The sequence below is a fragment of the Bos taurus genome, chromosome 12, assembly GCF_002263795.3.
Source record: "Bos taurus isolate L1 Dominette 01449 registration number 42190680 breed Hereford chromosome 12, ARS-UCD2.0, whole genome shotgun sequence".
NCBI lineage: Eukaryota > Metazoa > Chordata > Mammalia > Artiodactyla > Bovidae > Bos > Bos taurus.
This window is the reverse complement of record NC_037339.1, coordinates 46,091,727-46,112,494: the sequence shown is the minus strand read 5'-3', so window position 1 is coordinate 46,112,494 and position 20,768 is coordinate 46,091,727. Positions and strand designations below refer to the sequence as shown.

Sequence of the window (20,768 nt, the reverse complement as noted above, 5' to 3'; positions counted from 1 at the left end):
AGTATTTTCTTTACAAACAACTTCCCCTCTGCTTCAACTCTAAAGTTCTCTTCAATATTTAAAAGGGGAAGCTCCTTTTCTCTCATTTAATAAATATCCACTATAAATAATCCACACTTTCTTCTGATATATGTGACGTGGTCATTTTAAAATAATTCTTTCTTTCAAAACTTGCAGAACTAATAGGTTTTTTATTAGTTACTATGAAGCAATAGTTAGTCAGTTCCCAGGATGAGGCTTTCAGGCAGCTGGCACGCTGGGTGTAGAGCACTGTTCTAAGTAATGTGACTTCACATAGATTTAGCTACTAGAGTAAGCAAAACAAGGTAATGTTGATGGTGGGATATGTTCTGAGTAATGAATATGGTCAAACGGTTCATTCTTTGGAACCATCTTCCATGAGATAGCCATGTCGCAATTTTGTTCTTACTTGGAGAAGTCTTTTTCAAACAAAACTTAAAAGCAAAACCCTGAATTCTTAAGGTAACCTTTTGGTTACTTGAGAGATGTTCAGAATTGTGTTGTTTTACAACTGTTGGAAAATTTACATTGTTTTATTCCTTTAACTGCTAAACGTATAGGACAAAGTGTTTCACAGACAACATCATGAACCTACCATTTAATTAATTATGAACAACAAGTTAAAGTTAATGACTATCAATAATGATCTATATGAATGTGTCTATGGAAGCCGTGTGTTATCCTGAAGAGGGAAACATGGCAACCCCATTTGCTTCAATCATGTAGGAGGAAAACAAACAGTCAATGGCAAGGTACTGGGTATTGAGCTTCTAGTGCCATGCGAATAAACAATCCAAATAAGTAATTCAGCAATTACTGTTTCTTTTCAAAGAGACAACGTAAGCAATCATCTTTAGAAAGGAAAAGAGTAGGCAAGTAACTTTGTTAAGATTTTCACAGTATTAAATAAAGGAAATTAGCATTTATTTGAAACCAGTTTTGTTTTTTCTTATACGATTTGACTCTATGTAAAAACAATTTTCTGTAAATATATGTTACCAGCAACAATAAACTATAAGATAATGGTCTGCCATTTGAATAATATTGATTATAAAAATAGGATTTGTGGAAACTGGAAATTCAAAGTAACACTCTTACATGAACCATTATTACCTTTTTTGATGTCTTGACTGAATACTATGCTAGGTAAAAAATGTTGCTTGTTAATCTGTAGTAAGTAATTATATAATAAATTTGGAATGGTTACTTCTTATGACTAATTCTGCCAGAAGGATTTTCTCATACTGATTCTGTCACACTCATATACACAATGTTTATCAACCATCCAAAAAAAAAATTATTTCAAAGAAAACACTTTTATGCTTTCCATATGCTGATTGGTTACTTTATATATAGTGTAAAAGTTAAAACAATGATCAATTATTATATGTATGAAAGTACAGTTAACATACATTTATGGAGAAAATTTGTTGTTATTTATTGATTACATATTATGTACAAATACTTAAATTGGTCAGTAGGAAAAACATTCATCATAATTAACTTTTTGTATCATAGGTTACTTTTTTAAGTAGCAATGAAGTTTTATACTCATCAAACTCCTACAGTCTAAAAGTGTAACTTTCCTGAAATATATAATACTGCAAATACATCTGCTATGAAATTATTAATATCTCTAAGCAAATTGCAATCATTTCATCAAAAAAGTCTGTTTATATATATATATATATATATTAACAATAATCATAATTAGTTCCACATATGCAATAGTATTTATTACAAGAAAGAATTATTAAAAATCTTGCTGGTATAACATTTTTGTAAAGATAGGGGGAATGCTCCATTTACTACTCAAAATTAATGTTTCATAAAGAGAGACTAATCTTAAAGGTTTATACTATTCAGATTACTTTGCATTTGTCTGATTCAAGGGCAGAGACTAAACTACAAAATTTATTTAATCAGACTTCTTTTATCAGTGAGTTTAAATATTTATTAAAATTAGTTTCCCATTAAAACTGTCTCCACATATGATAATTAAAGCATTCTTGTAGTAGTTCAAGGCTAAACAGAAATTGGCCTCCTTGGACATTTTACTGAGATTTATTTTAGGTAAAAGTGGGTTATTGTTGTTTTTTTGTTTTTGTTTTGTTTAAACTTCCTCTGCACAGATAGGTGCAGTCCAGCAGGGGAAAAAATAATATTATTTTAAAAATAGAGACCGTTTGTGGAGATGTGAACATTGCAAAAATTCTGAAAAATAATAATGTATATATACTCTTTTCTAGCCATAGTTCAAAAGAGGCTAAAGAAGGAGAAGAAGGCAAAGAGAAAATTGCAGGAAGCACTTGAATTTGAGACAAAACGGCGTGAGCAAGCCGAACAAACACTAAAACAGGCAGCTTCAACAGATAGTCTCAGGGTCTTAAATGGTAAGAGGATGTGTCTTTATGCATGGCTAACTAACTTTCATTGTGAATACTCAAAACACAATTTACATGTGTTTGTGGGTTTGTATTTCTATGGCTGGTGATTCATTAAGCTCTTTTTGAAAGCATGGTGGAGAGAAAAGCCACATGTGTTGGGGGAAATGTTTTATTTCATGGGTGCTTCCACAGTTTCGTTACTTCAGTATCTGAGATGATATTGCTTTTCTATTTAACCAATTCTGTCTGTACTGAAACATAATAAAATATTAATATGAGAAGTTCTCAACCCCCCCATCTCATTTGCTGAACAATTTTGCATTATTTATCCATTCAAATCTTCTGATAATTCTCATGGTTATAGTCTTTGTTCAACCTTTGAAAGATGACAAAGATTTATGTAATTTTAATTCAGCACCAAAGTAACAGGTTGCTTTTTTTTTAAAGGACAATGGGAATCAAATGAAATGTGTGTCACTCTTACCTCTCTGTTTTTAGACTCTCTGACCCCAGAGATAGAAGCTGACCGCAGTGGCGGCAGAACAGATGCCGAAAGGACAATACAAGGTGGGAATTTGCAAAAGGCTATAAATCTAGATCTTGCTCTATGAGTTTTTCCTCTGCTTTAGCCTGCTATTCAAGCATGTAGCCTACCATCTGGGCCACATCAAAACAAGTTCAAACAAGGTCAAGTTCATCTTGCTTGTTTATATGAGTGAATTCATTTTGTGCTGATAGATTTTCTTTAAATTAACAGGTCATTTCTGTTTATACAATGCAATTAAAAAGGAATACTTAATTTTAAACAATGTATGATTTAATCTTGAACACAGTAAATGTGTTTTATTGAATGTCTAAAGCCCAATCTAACAGATGAAAGTTTTATAAATTCTATATCAATAAAATCATGAGTTAATTAGGGAGTTCTTAAAATTTGAAATTATCTTCTTTTTGTTTTAGTGACAACTAATGCAAGGTACATGTAAAATAAACCAGGTGAAAGCTAACAATAAATAAGATTATTTGATCCTATGTGGACTTTCCAAGTGGACTGTGTGCCATTATATACATTTTAATAACACAAATCTGCTGAGCAAAATCATATAGAGAATACTAGAGAGAGTTTTATTAAAAACTCAGAAAAGCAAAATATGTGTATTGCAAAGACCATGCTGTTAGGAGAGAGCAAAATCTGAAGGTAGCATTTATAGCCTCACATCTATTCTAGACAATAAACTCAATCTAACAACATGAATACTAAACAGTAAAAAGGGCGTTAAATGAAAATGATTCTTCAAAGGGAAGCCTAAAATGATTAACTGCTATAATCCTCCCGATTGCTTTTATTTTGCATTTTAAGTTCATTCATTTTGGGGATATTGTTTGACATTAATCGTGTTACTCAGTCAGTTCCAAAAGTATCATTCTTAGTTTACTATAAAGGAAATATAATTGTGTGAAGTATTATATATGCAATAAATAAAAATCAGAAACCATAGACATTTCTGGAGAATGTTTTTTGTGTATTAATTGATTTTACCATGATAATTATTTTTTAAATCCTAAGGCTTGAACCATATGTTATTATGAGACATCTTGTAGAGAAGATTTCATTTTTTAGAGCATTATAGGTTTCAGCAAAATTACATATATGTGTGACTATAATATTATGAAACTCAAATGATCTATGTTGCTTTGTAAAGAATTGCATGCATATGTTAACAAATTACTAATAACAAAGCCAGTCCTCTTTATCAGGGACAGTATGTCCATTGTGAACTATCAGAACTGTGGTCTGTGTATTTGCGGACTCCTCAGGTACTAACTTAGTTAATGTCCAAAGTGCTGGACATAAAAAAGCATAAATAAGCAGGAGGCATAAATAAGCCTCCTGGTAAATGTGATATATAAATTATATGATATCCACAAAATTCTCAAGGTGATTAGAATTCAAGCAAGAAAAATTATGGACACTATATTCTTTCATATACATGGGAAGTTTAAGAAGGCATTGCTGCTGCTACTGCCGCTAAGTCGCTTCAGTTGTGTCCGACTCTGTGCGACACCATAGACGGCAGCCCACCAGGCTCCCCCATCCCTGGGATTCTCCAGGCAAGGACACTGGAGTGGGTTGCCACTTCCTTCTCCAATGCATGAAAGTGAAAAGTGAAAGTGAAGTCGCTCAGTCGTGTCAGACTCCTAGCGACCCCATGGACTGCAGCCTACCAGGGTCCTCCGTCCAGGGGATTTTCCAGGCAAGAGTACTGGAGTGGGGTGCCATTGCCTTCTCCGTAAAAAGGCATTAGGCAACAATTAAACATTTCTGCATAGTTGACATAATATATATTTCATGAGTTTGCTATTAGCATTATTTGGATCATCAATTAAGGCTATAATTATTTTATCAGAATTTGTAAAACACAAATTCAGATGTATATTTCAATATGGGATAAGGTCTTACTATATAGGTCAAAGTTTTGACTACTTTCAATTTCTATTACGATTTACTTACACTCTGAAGAAAATTTTTAGTCATAAGTTGCATTCTTTCTGCCATCCAGAATGTTATATATAACACAGAAAACCCACTCAAACAACTCTATAACTCAGGAAAGGAGAAACATTTGAATGACAATTATACATAGTTACTTAAAGCAAATATTGTTTTTTATGGGGTTATTTATTGCTTTCTCTTAATTATAACGTGAAACAATTTTTTCAATTCTTTCATTCATCTTATCAATTAAAAAGATGAGTTCCTCAAGTCTAATATAAATAATCAATAATATTCTAATTTTTGTGCACTTACAGTTGAATTTAAGGATTTTTCTGATAATCGTACTCTTCAATGAAAGCTTTTTTTGTAAGACACCTTAATATTAATGGTTTTAATTAGATAATATGAATTTTTCTTAAATGTAATCTAAAAAACACATGTAGATGAATCTGTGTTTCTATATGTTAATTGCTATCGATTAGCTCACTTGACACTACCCAAGACTTTTAAAATATGAAAGCAAAGAGATCATCTTTTGCTAGTCTAACCCAACTAAATGAGTTCATTTAGTCCTTTGAAACATTTTTTTTTAGCCTTGGAAACTCAATTCATAAATTTAGAAGCTAACAAAATAGCAAAATTAATGATGCAGAGAAAATATCAAAGAACAAGGACTGTGTTTAGTAAAATGAGGAGTCTAAGTTCAAGAATGGGAAAGGCAAAGGAAAAAGAACCAGAACTCACTGCTAATTTGTGAAATGGTCTATATCAGATATTTTGGCAGCTCTAAGCATGTGTTGCTTCACAACTCATGAATGACACGAACACAACCCTGCTCCCTTCCCAGGAGTTATGAGTCTCTGTATTCTTTCTTGCTCCCAATCCAACCATAATTGAAATTATTCTGTATTCCAAAATAAGCTCAACTTAATTAGGAATGAAAAAGGAAACTCACATTTCTTTATACTTGGCATGTCCTTACTCATTTTTAATATTTTGTTAATAAATGAGCCAGATTTGTCCCATGAGTTAGTCACCTAGCAGTCAGGTACTTAAATACTACTCAGTTACCCCCAAATAAATGTTGCTTCATTAGTATTTAGTAGCATCATTTATGTAAAAGTACAGAGGTGGGGAAGAGTAAAACAGAAAGCAGCTTAGAAACTACTATTGCTGATCAAGAGGCTCTAAATAATTTACTTATCTGGATAAGTAAGGTAAATCAGCTCATACTATACAGGAATGAAGTTTTCCTTACTGATATTTCTGGTAACTAAACTCAAAATTAATAAGCTTGGTGGAAATTTAATGAATATATATCTATATCTGTATGTCTATATGTCTATATGTCTATATATATATATATTTATCAAGTTCAGTTCAGTTGCTCAGTCGTGTCCGACTGTTTGCGACCCCATTAACCGCAGCACGCCAGGCCTCCCTCTCCATCACCAGCTCCCAGAGTTCACCCAAACCCATGTCCATTGAATCGGTGATGCCATCCAACCATCTCATCCTCTGTCGTCCCCTTCTCCTCCTGCCCTCAATCTTTCCCAGCATCATTTTCAAATGAGTCAGCTCTCTGCATCAGGTGGCCAAAGTGTTGGAGTTTCAGCTTTAGCATCAGTCCTTCCAATAAACACCCAGGACTGATCTCCTTTAGGATGGACTGGTTGGATCTCCTTTCAGTCCAAGGGACTCTAAAGAGTCTTCTCCAACAGCACAGTTCAAAAGCATCAATTCTTTGGCGCTCAGTTTTCTTTATACTCCAACTCTCACATCCATACATGACCACTGGAAAAACCATAGCCTTGACTAGACAGACCTTTGTTGACAAAGTAATGTCTCTGCTTTTCAATATGCTGTATAGGTTGGTCATAACTTTCCTTCCAAGGATTAAGCTCTTTTAATTTCATGGCTGCAGTCATCATCTGCAGTGATTTTGGAGCCCAGAAAAATAAAGTCAGCCACTGTTTCCACTGTTTCCCCATCTATTTCCCATGAAGTGATGGGACCGGATGCCATGATCTTAGTTTTCTGAATGTTGAGTTTTAAGCCAACTTTTTTACTCTCCTCTTTCACCTTCATCAAGAGGCTTTTTAGTTCCTCTTCACTTTCTGCCGTAAGGGTGGTGTCATCTGCATATCTGAGGTTATTGATATTTCTCCCGGCAATCTTGATTCCAGCCCGTGCTTCGTCCAGCCCAGCGTTGTACTGGGCTGGACATTCCGTACTCTCCATATAAGTTAAATAAGCAGGGTGACAATATACAACCTTGACGTACTCCTTTTCCTATTTGGAACCAGTCTGTTGGTCCATGTCCAGTTCTAACTGTTGCTTTCTGACCTGCATACACGTCTCTCAAGAGGCAGGTCAGGTGGTCTGGTATTCCCATCTCTTTCAGAAATTTCCACAGTTTGTTGTTGGCAATTTGATCTCTGGTTCCTCTGCTTTTTCTTATACATACATATATATACACATATACATATATATATATATTTAAAAGCAACTTTTTGCAGGAGCTGGATTTTATATTGATTAACTCTTTTATGCCTAAATCTTACAGATTTATATGTCATGATTTGTGATGACATTTAAAAATTATATCTTACTTTAAAGGTTTTCGTAAGATACTTTATATATATATACATATATATATAAAAGTGAAAGTCACTCACTCATGTCCGACTCTGCAACCCCATGGACTATACAGTCTATGGAATTCTTCAGGCCAGAACACTGGAGTGGGTAGCTGTTCCCTTCTCCAGGGAATCTTCCCAATCCAGGAATCGAACTTAGGTCTCTCACGTTGCAGGTGGATTCTTTACCAACTGAGCTATCAGGGAAGCCCTGTATATATATGGTGGTTTAGTCACTAAGTCGTGTCCCACTCTTGCGATTCCATGGACTGTAGCCTTCTAGGCTCCTCTGTCCATGGGATTTTCCAGGCAGCAATACTTAGTGGTTTGCCATTCCCTTCTCCAGGGGATCTTCCCATCTCAGGGATTGAACCCAGGTCTCCTGCACTGCAGGCAGATTCTTTACTGACTGAGCTACCAGGGAAGTCCTGGTGTGTGTGTGTGTGTATATATATATATATATATATATATATATAGTAGAGAGAGTCAGTATAAATATTTATTTAACTATTTTTTGGACAGGTTAATAAATATCCTCTGAAACCTGAGTCCCTCACACATATGAATGCACATCTACACAATGTATGCAGCCAAATCTATAATATTATGAGTTCCTTCTACTGAATCCTAGTCTCTCATTTTTGATAGCTTCCACTTAGATGATTTAAGCTATATCTTTTAATAGTTTAAAAAATTTTAAAAATGTCTCTCCAGCCAATCCAGACATCTCTTAAGAGTTCCAAATAATATCCAATTGGAATTTGGGTGTCTCACAGGGACCTCAAAGTCCAGTGCATAAAACCTAAAGGGTCCTTCACCTTCTTCCCCCTACCGACCTGTTTTCTTCTACTTTCCTTCCCTTTGGTTCTCTCTACTGCCCAATCCAATATCCTCCTTAATACACAATGAAGAAAGTGAAGCTGATGGCTCCCTCCCTGTCTTTTACACACAAGCATGACTTTTGCCCTTCACTCTCTGTTCTGCCATTGATTTTTTTTTTAATCTAGAAAGCTTTCTCCACCTCCCAGTGGCATTTCTCTCTCTTTCCTGCCTTTACTTACTCATTCTTTAAGTCTCATCTTAGAAGTCACAGCATCCAAAAAGGCTTTTCAGACTCCACATCTACCCCTGCAGCTTCTCCCTGCCCCTCTTCACAGAGGTTTTTATTATATCTTCTCCGCAATCACAGCTGTGCATTGGCAGTCACTTTTTAAATATTTTCTTCTTCCTTTCTCTGGGTGGTAGCCAGGCAGAGTGTGAACCATGCCTGCTTTGTTCACCACTGTGCTCCTAGTGTCTGTAAGTATGCTTGACACTTACACATCAGTGAGTCACATGTTTGTGCCACATTCATGGTGCCCAAATGTTTGACACATTATGATGCTCGCTAATCCCTGAAGGAATGTACTGGTGAGTTAGGACCTTTGGTCTTGTGGATGAATGTCAAGTATTCCTATTCTGACATTTTTCTGACATTGGTGGGAGAGATTGGAGGAAACAAAGGGTAATATGATTCATCCTAAGAAAGTCAGAATTACAAATTCTGGGGGAATTTTCATTTTTGATAGCTGAATTAACAGAATGTGCTTGCCCTTCCTGGCTGCATTTCTGTTACTTTATTCTTACACATTTGACTCAAGATTTGGATTCTGTGAATATTTACCTACTGTAGCCTGCCAGGATCCTCTGTCCATGGAATTCTCCAGGCAAGAATACTGAGGTGGGTTGCCAATCCTTTCTCCAGGGGAACTTCCTGACTAGGGATCAAACGTGAGTTTCCTGCATTGCGGGTGATTCTTTAAGGTCTGAGCCACCAGGGAAACCCAACATTCACTTACACCCATTTAAAATTTCTGTTTAACTTCATATACCATAATCACGTTTCTTAAATAACTTTTTTTTTTGGTTTTTAAGCATTAACCTCATGCTTCTTTTCTGATTTGATTCTTATAATTTCAAATGATTTAATCTCCTTATATTGTTTAGATATTCAATATATAAACATGAAGTATAACATGGGAGAATCATGAATTAGTACTCTTTTATCTATGTCTTCTATAAATTTTCAAAAAGTCTAAAAGTTCACTTTCAAAGTAGCAGCTTTCTTTTTCATTCTAAATGAAACCCGTCCTCTTAAATCCAAAAGTAATTGTTGAAATTAATGGGAATGTAGACCACAGTTCCTCTGACATCTTAGTATATCTGCAAGTTATGCTTGCAAAATCTTGACTCCACTTGAAAGTACATCTCTTTTATTTACATCCAATGTCCATAATCAAAACTGCTTGGCTTTTTATTCTATTTTTGACTGATCTCAGATCATAGAAAACCAAATGTTCTTCCAATAAAAGGACATAAAAGACTTGCCTTCATATTAGCAATGTTTTTGTTCCAATTTAATATCTTCTTTTCTGCTTCCTAGATATTTGAAAATACATGTTGAATTTAAAAATTATTCATCTATTCAACAAATGTTTATTGAACACTGATGAAATGCCAAGCACACTTATATGATGTTACTGCCTTAGCACTGGGAAGATGCTTTACAAATAAATTAAATCTCTTCATTTTGCAAGAGAGGAAACTGAGGTTTAGTAAGGGTATGTTATTTGATAAAGATTACACCATGAGTTAGGCTTCTCAGGTGGCGCTAGGGGTAAAGAACCTGCCTGCCAATGCAGGAGACTGGAGATGTGGGTTAGATCCCTATGTAGGGAAGATCCCTTGGAGTTGGGCATGGCAACCCACTCCAATATTCGTGCCTGGAGAATGCCATGGACAGAGGAGCCTGGTGGGCTATAGTCCATAGGTTTGCAAATAGTCAGACACAACTGAAGTGACTTAGCATATGTGCATACACACCATGAGTTAATCAGAATTGGGAAAATAATATAGTCCAATTGCTTTTCTCATCCCTTGTTTCCTTCCCAGCTGTTTTTAGATTAAGATTGTTAAAGTGTTGTTCTTTTAACATATGTTATTGTTGTTATTATCTGTTTAGTAACTGACAGATCCTAAACCTTAATGATGTAGGGTAAGCTTATTAGTGACATATGTATCTTTCTCTGTTGAGTCAAATGTTCCAGCATACATTGAATGCCCTAGTAATACACTTTCTTTCATTTGGACTTAGTGATATTACATAGTAAGTGGAGTTTTGCTTATTAAAATAGTGAGGTGGATTAGGAATTCTTATTTATTGAGACTTCCTGTATATTCTAATTTAAAGGTAAGACACAGAAAGGCTAATTAACATTCTCACTTTTGCACTATGATTTAGTGGGGCTGCTGACATTTAAATTTAGATTTCTGACCCCAGAGTCTTTGTTTTCTCTCCATGCTTTGCTATGTAGATTTACATGTCTCTTTTCTAGGATAACCACCTGAAGCCCATTTGCTCATTGCGGATAGTTAGCTCATTGACTGTTAATGGCTTCAACACTTCAAAACAGTCTACTGATAGCAACTAGGGAATGGTGTGCAATTGGGAAAAATGTTGTTTTCCAGATTTTTGCTATTTAATCAGTCATTTATGCCTATACCATGTTTATAGACACTTCCAGACATGCTGAGAAAAATATCATTCTAAATGAAGCATTTAAAATAACAATAAAAGAAATTAAGAAATTAATCATATTTACCTAAAATATGTACCTACATCCCTACAATTTAGCATGCAGTGAACTTAGGACAAATGCAAAATCAGACACAATTCCATGTTCAGTTTAGTATATAACATTTAAAGAATCTCTTCATTTCTTCTATGCCATGTGTTTGAACAGAGGTTGTTAAATGGTACCCCAAGATTCTATACTGTTAAGGGTTCTACGTTGAACCCTACTTAAACTTACCATATGAAAATCTATGTGAATGTGTTGGGTAGTTAGAATAGGAAAAAGGAGTCCAGAATGGTGGCGGCTAAAACAAGGAAGGGAAAAGCCCACGAAAATAGAACAAAGGAAGGTCCAAGGACCGGAGTGAGGACCTCAGGTAGAAGAAACAGCAGTCCTGGCTAGCCCAGTTTACATAGGGCAGGCCCAGGGGGAGGAAAAAACATATAAGAAGAGGAGCCGAAGGGCTGGGGTTCTCTCTCTCTGTCTCTCTCTCTCTCTCTCTTCTCTTTGTGTCTTTTGGGTCAGCATGCCCTCACGCCTCGAGAATGTATTTTCCTTTATTTTCTAAATAAAACTGAGCTGTAACACAGAGCTGTAACACTTATCTGTCTGAGAGCTGTAACACGGACTGCCTAAGAGCTGAGACACGGTCTGTCCAAGGGCTGTAACGTTCGTCACTTCATATTTTTGTTGTGATGAGGCAGAACCGAGGAAATTACACCCTCCCTTGACAAATGTATTGTTTCAATTTGATTTCACGTAATTGTCTTAAGTGTATTTCTAATCCTTAAAAAAGACCCTTAAGTCTAATGTGGGCATGAAAGTTCTCTAGATAGACCTACAGAATCTACAAATTAAGAAATGTTAGGAGTCAAGTCTAGATTCAAGTCTCTGCTCCACTATATTTTTTCTCTGTAACAATTGCTTAACCTCAGAGGGTTACTATGCATATTAAATAAAATAACCCAAGTAAAGCACTTAGCATATATTGGGCAATAGTATGTACACAGTTAAGTTTTAGCTGTTAATATTAAATTTTATTATTATGAGTTAACATATTTATAGTGCCTAGCAACTGGTAAACAAACACTGAAGCTATTATTACTCTAATATATAATTTGCTTTTCTTTTTATTTCAGAAAATCATTCTTTATTTATAGCACAGTGTTGATTTAGTCCCATAGTAAAGTGTTTGCCAAAATTTATGAAAAATATTTTTTGTTACTTGAACATAATTTTTTTATATATAAAATATCTGTATATAGCTTAAAAGAGGGAGGCTTTCATTAAGTAAAAGGACAGAGTTGATTAAAACTGAATTCTGGGCTGCCTGCAATACATATTGACTATTGTTTATTCACTTAGAAATGTGTAATCACAATAGGGACTGACTCAAACTATTCTTATTTATCTTAAAAAATAAACATTAGAATTATTACTATGAACAAAACAATAATAAATTTACTTCTACTCCCTTGGCACTGGATTCTGGTGTTTGGTAGTGTTTCAGTGCAGCTAACCAATTTAAACAACATTGATTAAGTTGAACATAAGATGATATTGATTGAAAGCAGTAACCAATAAACAGGCTAATGTTCCACAATTATCATAGGTCATTGTTAACTACTCATTTAACTAGGCAATAGGAACTATTATTATTAAATAGAAAGTCTCAGAAATACTCATGTTTTAATATTTTATAAAATTTAAGAATAATTTTGATACTGAGATTTATGATTTCAGTATAAACATTCTTATTCTTTAAGAGACACTAAAAAGTAAATCTTGGTTTTGAATGTAGGTAGATATGCTTAAACTACAAATGCTAAGGGTCCCATAGATTTTGTTGGGAATGTCTTATGTAATTTAAACTAATTATATATGAAAGCAGACACAGTGAGAAATTAAATATGAAGTTGTCCAAAAATAGTATTAAATTGTGATTCATTAGACTTATATTTACATAAACTTACTATCAATGTGTTATTTCCACCGAGCTAATTTTTCTAAACTCCTGGTTCCTACAGAAAAATAAATAAATAAATAAAAAACATAAGTGTCAGTCTTATATGTTTCTGTTATATGCTTCTGTTGAATTGTGACATAAAATGAGATTTTGTGATGTAACTTTATTTCCATTCAATTGCCCAAATATTAGGCAAAGTAAAGCCAAATCATTGGGCATAATTTATAGTATATTTGACATTATATTTCCTAAGAAGAGTAATGTAGTAGGTGGTAGTTACTATGAGATTTCAGGGGATATAAGGAATATCAGGAAGAATGAATTGGAATTGGATGTTTAGAGGCAGGAAATGGACATCCTACAACTAAATTGCTTTTATGGATTGAAACAGAGCAGTTATTAATGGAAAGTGTAATAATATTTTGTTAGTGTAAGTAAAATTGAAAAATTGAGTTAAATTGTCTTGTTCATGAACACATTTTTGGCTTAGCTTGAATATTGTCTGAAGACCATAATCAAAGAATAGTGATAAATGGAAATTGGGACAGATATTAACAGGGGGCCCTAAAGATTAATGCTGGATCCGTGTTGATTTAGCATCATAATTAGTGATATGGAAGAGTGGTTCAATCATGTGTCAATGAAAATCACAGAGGATCTTAATTTGGAAGGTGCAACATACATCTGTGTGGACAATGTAAATATGAAAAAGAGATTTAGGGACTCTAAAATTTCAGAATGAATGAAATGAGCTTATGTTTGTAAGAAATAAAAATTAATTTTAAGATCTGTTTTTAGAAAACATTTAAGAGCTCAACAAATAGTAATCAGAATGTATGTCCAATTCCAACTTTTCAAAGTACTATAATAACAGTACTGGCTGCAGCAGTACAGAAGTGTCAGAGATAGGTAGGAAAATAGCATGTCATTTTAATTGTATGTGTATATTTATCAATGATACTTTTTATGATTACTACTGGACAGAATAATAAGTTGATTTTTCATCATGATCAAGACATTTTAGCTTTTAGACAATATACTATCACCTTCAGAATTAAGGAATATTTATTTTGAAAAAGTTTTTACTTTGAGTTCTTTTCAGCTTTATTATCAAGGGAAAAATTTGATGGCCTTTATATATAAGTAACTTGCTCATTGGAGCTTGTACTCATAGAAAATGTGTATAATGTCTACCAAAGCTGGAGACAGTTACCATTTAGTAATATAGATTTGTGGTTCATAGTCACAAAATCTGTTTCCTCTTTTTTTATTTACCCTTTGATATTAAAAGTAGCCTGGTCAAATAAGAGAATGTTCAACAACTATTCAGAGTAGCTTCTTTAAGTTAGAGCACAAATGTTTTATTTTATGAGAAAAGTTATTTTTACTTTAAGAGTTATAAAAGTGGTCTAAAAATTTTTTTTTTTTAATTTTATTTTATTTTTAAACTTTACATAATTGTATTAGTTTTGCCAAATATCAAAATGAATCCATCACAGGTATACATGTGCTAAATTACAGAAAAAGGACCTTCATTTTAAAGTCTGTTCACTAAACTACAGAACTTATGAACAAAATTTTAAGAATTGGTATGTAAACACACCATGATGGAAAGTATGTGATCAATTTATAGCATGTTTATCTAGACATTTGAGATATATGACAGCTTTCGCTGTACATTTTCGTTTAGAAAACAAAATGAAACATCATCATTTAGACTATGAGTGTAAAAATGCTTATGGTGCATTATTCTACCTCCCATGGTTAGGGACAGAATGCAGACATGCCACAATAATGTTTTTTATTTCTACTGTTCGAACCATATTAATGAGAACATCATTTTGGAGAACTAATTATTTCTATTTGTCTTGTGTCACACTTTCTAATTCCCCTATATTAGCACAGCCAAAGCAAATTAATTGCTTTTCCAGCAGTTGAACCTTGTCCAAGAATGAGCTCACATTCCCTTCCAGTTTCCCCGTTTCTGGGAGAGCATTGTGTCAGAAATTTCTCTTGATACTTAACATAGTCTAGAGAATATCTTTACAGATTTCTGTGCACTCACTGGATGAAATTTATAAGTTTAAGTGACCCGCCAGGAAAGATAAAGTTCTTAGCTGCAAGATTATACATCAAAACAGTTAAAGTGAAATTAAAATTAAATGAATGAATCTCACTGAAGCAAAAAAAGCAGTAATTAATGGTTCCCTTAATTGTCTTCATAAAATATTTGCATGGGTCTAATTTGCATAATTTGCATGTATTAATTAATCTTTCAAAGGAATTTTGTGCTGAGAGAAGCCAAAAAATCTCTTTGTTTTATTTAACATCTAATGAAATATTTATCTTCTTTAATGAACTTCTCATCTTCATTAAAATAAAAATTGCACAAGTTTGTATGTTTTAAATGTTTTTATAATTGAAGTATTCAAAAAATCTCTTTAGACTTACAACAGCTGAAAAACAAACACATTATTTAGCATTCAGTATCATTTTACAACAGCAACAGTTAAAAAAAAGTCCAATTTCACTTTCTCAAATGGTAGCAAGGCATTTGGTAAGTGGATAAATGAATATAACTATTTAGTTTTAAAAGTAAGATTTATAAAGATCTGATCACTTTTCGATGGTAATGTTATTTTCATGGCTTAAATAGTGGGCAACCAGAGGGTATAAACATATATAAGAAAAATCAGTATATTTACTTATTTGGGAAATGGTTCATTGGTTGAAAATATTTTAGCTGTTTCAAAGAAATTAGTCCATTAAAACCCACTTGCTATTTTTAACAACTGCTAGATTGACGGTATTTCCTGGCAGAAGCAATACAGTGTTAACTTTATCCTAAACTTTCCCACTGAAGAAAGGCAGCAGGGATTTCTTCTCTCACAAACTAAGAGATCATAGTGTAAAGCAAGAGATGTGCCTTGGAAGGAATGAAATCCAAAATTTTATCAAGTGCTGAATAGTATGTATTCAAAAATGCTGAGGAAGAGAATGTGAGACCCTGGAAGTTAAAGAGATGTCAGGGAAGGGGCATTGGTCACCTGTGAATGGTGCTCATTCTTTTTGATGCAGCCATGATTCAGGATATTACAAGAACATCAGTTGACCTAAAGCAATTTCAAGTCTGCACAGCTTTTTCACATACGTTGTTTTTGTTGATCTTCAGTGTGCCGTTTTATATTTGAGGAAACTGAGTAACAGGGTGATAACGCAAATTGCTTTGAATCAGACTGAGAACTCAGGACCTCTGAGCCCTTTGGTGCCATATACTTTGCTCTTATTTGAACGTCCATCTTTGCATCTTATGATAATTTACAAAGTGGCTGTGACTGACTCAGTGTTCAACCAGATAATGAGGGTGGCATAAATTTATAAGGATTAAGATTCAAAATGCAAATATATGCTAGTTCTTCCCATGTAAAGTTTAGTAATGTTTGACCACGGTTTCCTGTATGATTCATCTTTAGGGAAGGAAAAAGGAATTTTCATTAGGCAATGGTTATTTTTTTCGCCCCGAAACTACTCTCATAATTTGTAATTTCTCATGGAGTTTTCTCTCATATAAAGAGAAAAATAAATCCATTAGGTTATAAAGATAATTATTAATCAGTTACAAGATAATATTGATGATTTATTTGAATAACTGATTTCTAAATGATTAAGAATTAACACCAAGATGATTTAGTCTTAGGAGAGCAATGTGGGACTGAAAGCTAATATCCTATCAACACGCTCATTCATTACTGTTGTGAGGCTAGGTAACTCACTTTAACTACTAAGGCCTACTGTATCGCTGATTTTTTATCCTGTCAAAATGGCAAAGACATCAGATTTTTTATGAGTATAAACATACATGCTGCTGCTGCTAAGTCGCTTCAGTCGTGTCTGACTCTGTGCGACCCCACAGACGGAAGCCCACCAGGCTTCCCCGTCCTTGGGATTCTCCAGGCAAGAACACTGGAATGGGTTGCCATTTCCTTCTCCAATGCATGAAAGTGAAAAGTGAAAGGTAAGTTGCTCAGTCGTGTCCGACTCTTAGCGACCCCATGGACTGCAGCCTACCAGGCTCCTCCGTCCATGGGATTTTCCAGGCAGCAGTACTGGAGTGGATACATGCAATTATGTCCATGGCCAATTATGGATATGTAGGTTCTGGATTCAGACTGCCTGGGTACGAATCTCTACTCTGCTGTTTATTATCTGTGTACCCCTGAGTGTGTGAGTTAAATGACTTGATTATGAGAGTTCCTTATCATAAAACCATAGAAAATGATCATGATAGTCACCTCACAGAGTTGTTATAGAAAATAAGTGAATTAATATATGTAAAGAACTCACAACTAAGTAGAGGTTATGCTATAAGTATTTGCTATTTCTACATTATGCACAAATTTAATGTAATAGTATTTTCAATCATATTCATTGTTGATAAACGTTAAACATTATTTGGATTTTTAAAAATTATCTTATTTTCAATATATGACACATTCTTTTTCTTTTAGCATGGTTTAAGCTGGAAAATGAAAATTATATTCACCAGATTTTTCAAGACACTTAAATTCATGACAAATTGTGAGTTCAATGTTTATGTCAACTTAAACAATATGGCTTATAGAGATTTATTTTCAACTCTATATGATTATTTATCACTTCCCAAATATAACAAAAGATAAACAAATGATTTTTGACTCATTTAAGATGGAAATATTCGAGTTTCTTAATATTTTATTGCATTTTAGCAAATTTCTCCTAATGTGGTTTGTATTTTCATTTAGTGTAGAGTATCACAGACTCTTTTAATTCATAGATAATCATACACCAGAGATAGTAAATCTCCAAACATAGTTCCAACTAAGCTTACTAATTACACCTATAAAACGATGAATGATGGCTACAAATTATTGGATCTGACTCTCATTCTTTATTTATTTCTCTCTGGGAGAAAGAGCACTGGATGGGGAGATTTTAGACCATAAATTATTCCCATACATAATCAGGTGTGCTGTATTTAATTTTGATTCTATACTATGGTTTTACATTACTTATGAAATTCCCATTGTAAACAAATTAAGAACTAATTGTTTCATTTCCATGATGAAATGATATTTGCTTGTATTAATCATTTCAATGTGTTTATTTTTTTCTTCATGGTTTATGCTACTTAAAATAGTTTCAGATCTACCTTGTTTCAAGTTGTCATAGTCTTTGGACTCTTTTCTTGTAGGTTTCTCCATAGTGATACATAAAATCTCACAGTCTAGACTTTACCTCATGCGAAGAGTTGACTCATTGGAAAAGACTCTGATGCTGGGAGGGATTGGGGGCAGGAGGAGAAGGGGACGACAGAGGATGAGATGGCTGGATGGCATCACTGACTCGATGGACGTGAGTCTGAGTGAACTCTGGGAGTTGGTGATGGCAGGGAGGCCTGGCGTGCTGCCATTCATGGGGTCGCAAAGAGTCGGACACGACTGAGCGACTGAACTGAACTGAACTGAGACTTTATCTCTAGTTCAAATTTTGGGAAAATAGAGAATTTAACAAATGGGAAAGATTTATAATAAGACAGAAGGGATGAAAAGTACTTTCCTCTTCTAAACCCACAGATAGTTCTGGGTTCAAGCCAACTATTGTCCAAGTATGACCTTAAGTTCCAGTATGACCGTATGTGTTTTCTGAGGTAATTCAGAAATACATGTTTTTATATAAAATGACAGATTTTAAAAACAATATGGAAGCCTTAACAAGGTAAACAAGTTCATTTGTGTTCTCTGATAGTAGTAAATCAGGAAAACGTCTCTCAATCAAAAAAACTCACAGTGTGTCAGATTTTCAATATATAAACCACATTGAAAATAACAAATCACAAGTACAAAGAACAGTTCTCCAAGCTTTTTCAAGTGAACGCAATGACTTCTACCTGCTTTGAATTCAGACATACTTTTGAGATAGAATCATGCGACCTCTCTGTCCATACTTTTTTCAAATGTGTGCAGTTCAGATTTATTTGATTTTATCAGACACTTTAGTGGTGTGATTATTGTGAAGGATTAAAAATGCCTTTTTTTTTTTGTTTTAACAATTCTAATCTCTTAATTTATTAGCATGAGAAACATTTAAATATATTGCAGAAAGTGTTAGTCACTCAGTCATTCTTTGCAACCCCATGGACTGTATCTCACCAGGCTCCTCTGTCCATGAGATTCTCCAGGCAAGTATATTGGAGTGGGTTGCCATTTCCTCCTCCAGGGTATCTTTGCAACCCAGGGATTGAACCTGAGTCTTCTGCATCTCCTGCATTGCAGATGGATTCTTTACTGCTTGAGCCATCAGGGAAGTCTCAAAGGATTGATTAATTATACATTATAGCTCCTTGGGTTTTATTACCCTAAGAATTCAGACCCAATCTTGTTTAACATATCCAAGTTTCAGAAAATAAAGAGTGAAGTAAATGTGATAAATAAAAAGAATAATGTTAATGGCATGGCACTCATATACTTATGGTCTTTTAGAAAAAATTTTGTATAATTTTTCATAGCTTTCCCAAGTGGGACCTTATTGAGATGTGTGATATATTTACATTAACTTTCCAAGATTTATCAGCAATAGAATAAAAATGTGACTAAAAGAAACGATTTCTACATATCATATAACCCCACTCTTTGTAGACAGTTTATTGTAGCCCTACAGTGAGTTGCAATGCAGGCAAACTTCAGTGAGTGACTTATTGCTCCTTGTTACACCCATTAATGTATCAAAGGAGGGCAAGGTGGCCCCGTTGCATTGAACTGATTTGGGAGCAGGCTAGAGAGAAACCTCCTCACTCGCTCTCAAGAAGTCCAATTCAGAACATGGGATTGGTCATTACCAAGTCATGGCCCATACCATGACAGACCATCCATTCAAAAAAAGTGAAAACACTAAGGAAGATGAGCTATCTTGGTAACAACAGAGCAAATGTTGTTTTGATCCAGATATGGGAATAATATTTTGCTTAGTTTTCACATTGTCTCATTTTATAATTTCACATCCATGACAATCTTGACTAATTCCAAAATACTGATAACATTGATGTATACAGTGAAAAGGTTATAAAATTAAAATGTTATGAAAATTGATGTTTCAGTGTCTGTAAATAAACATGTACAAACTAGGTGAATATTTTTAGAATGTTTATATACTTACATTTCAGTATAGCCAGATTTTGAGAGTTTTGTTTTTGCTATAGTAAGATCACATAAACATCATGGCTAATTGCCCACTTCGATCTCAAATGCGCTTCTTATTTGCCTTGTTTTCAATAGTATTTCAAAGTGAAATTCTATTATTTTGTGAGAAAGTTAGAACACAAGCATTTATTTAAAAAAATAATTTACATGAAAAAACTGTGTTTTATCACAACTCAGTTGGCTCCATAGCATGGTATTTTTACAAAACAAAGGTAATATAAGCACCTTTCCCATTATTTTCTTAATGTAAAAATTTTATAGTCAACAAAGGAGGGAAATTTTATCTCATCTTTCCAAACTTTTATATTTTAACACTTATGGTGCTGTAACATGAAACATTAGGGAACAAGTATGCATGCAAATTTACCAATATTTAATGGATCAATGACTGTTTCCTTTCAGTTCAGTT

The 20,768-nt window shown here is 34.0% G+C and overlaps 1 protein-coding gene across 3 annotated transcripts in view; it reads left to right on the top strand.

Moving 5' to 3' along the window:
• DACH1 (dachshund family transcription factor 1) overlaps positions 1-20,768 on the top strand; it is a 478,465-nt gene that overhangs the window by 436,224 nt on the left and 21,473 nt on the right. For 2 of the 3 annotated variants that reach the window (XM_025000109.2, XM_059892257.1), the window contains 3 exons: positions 2,271-2,414; positions 2,907-2,975; positions 17,633-17,702. In XM_025000109.2, coding sequence (XP_024855877.1) covers positions 2,271-2,414; positions 2,907-2,975; positions 17,633-17,688 — 269 coding nt within the window. In that variant the 3' untranslated portion in view covers positions 17,689-17,702. The remainder of the gene's footprint in view (positions 1-2,270; positions 2,415-2,906; positions 2,976-17,632; positions 17,703-20,768) is intronic. The other variant, XM_025000108.2, reaches the window with a different exon arrangement.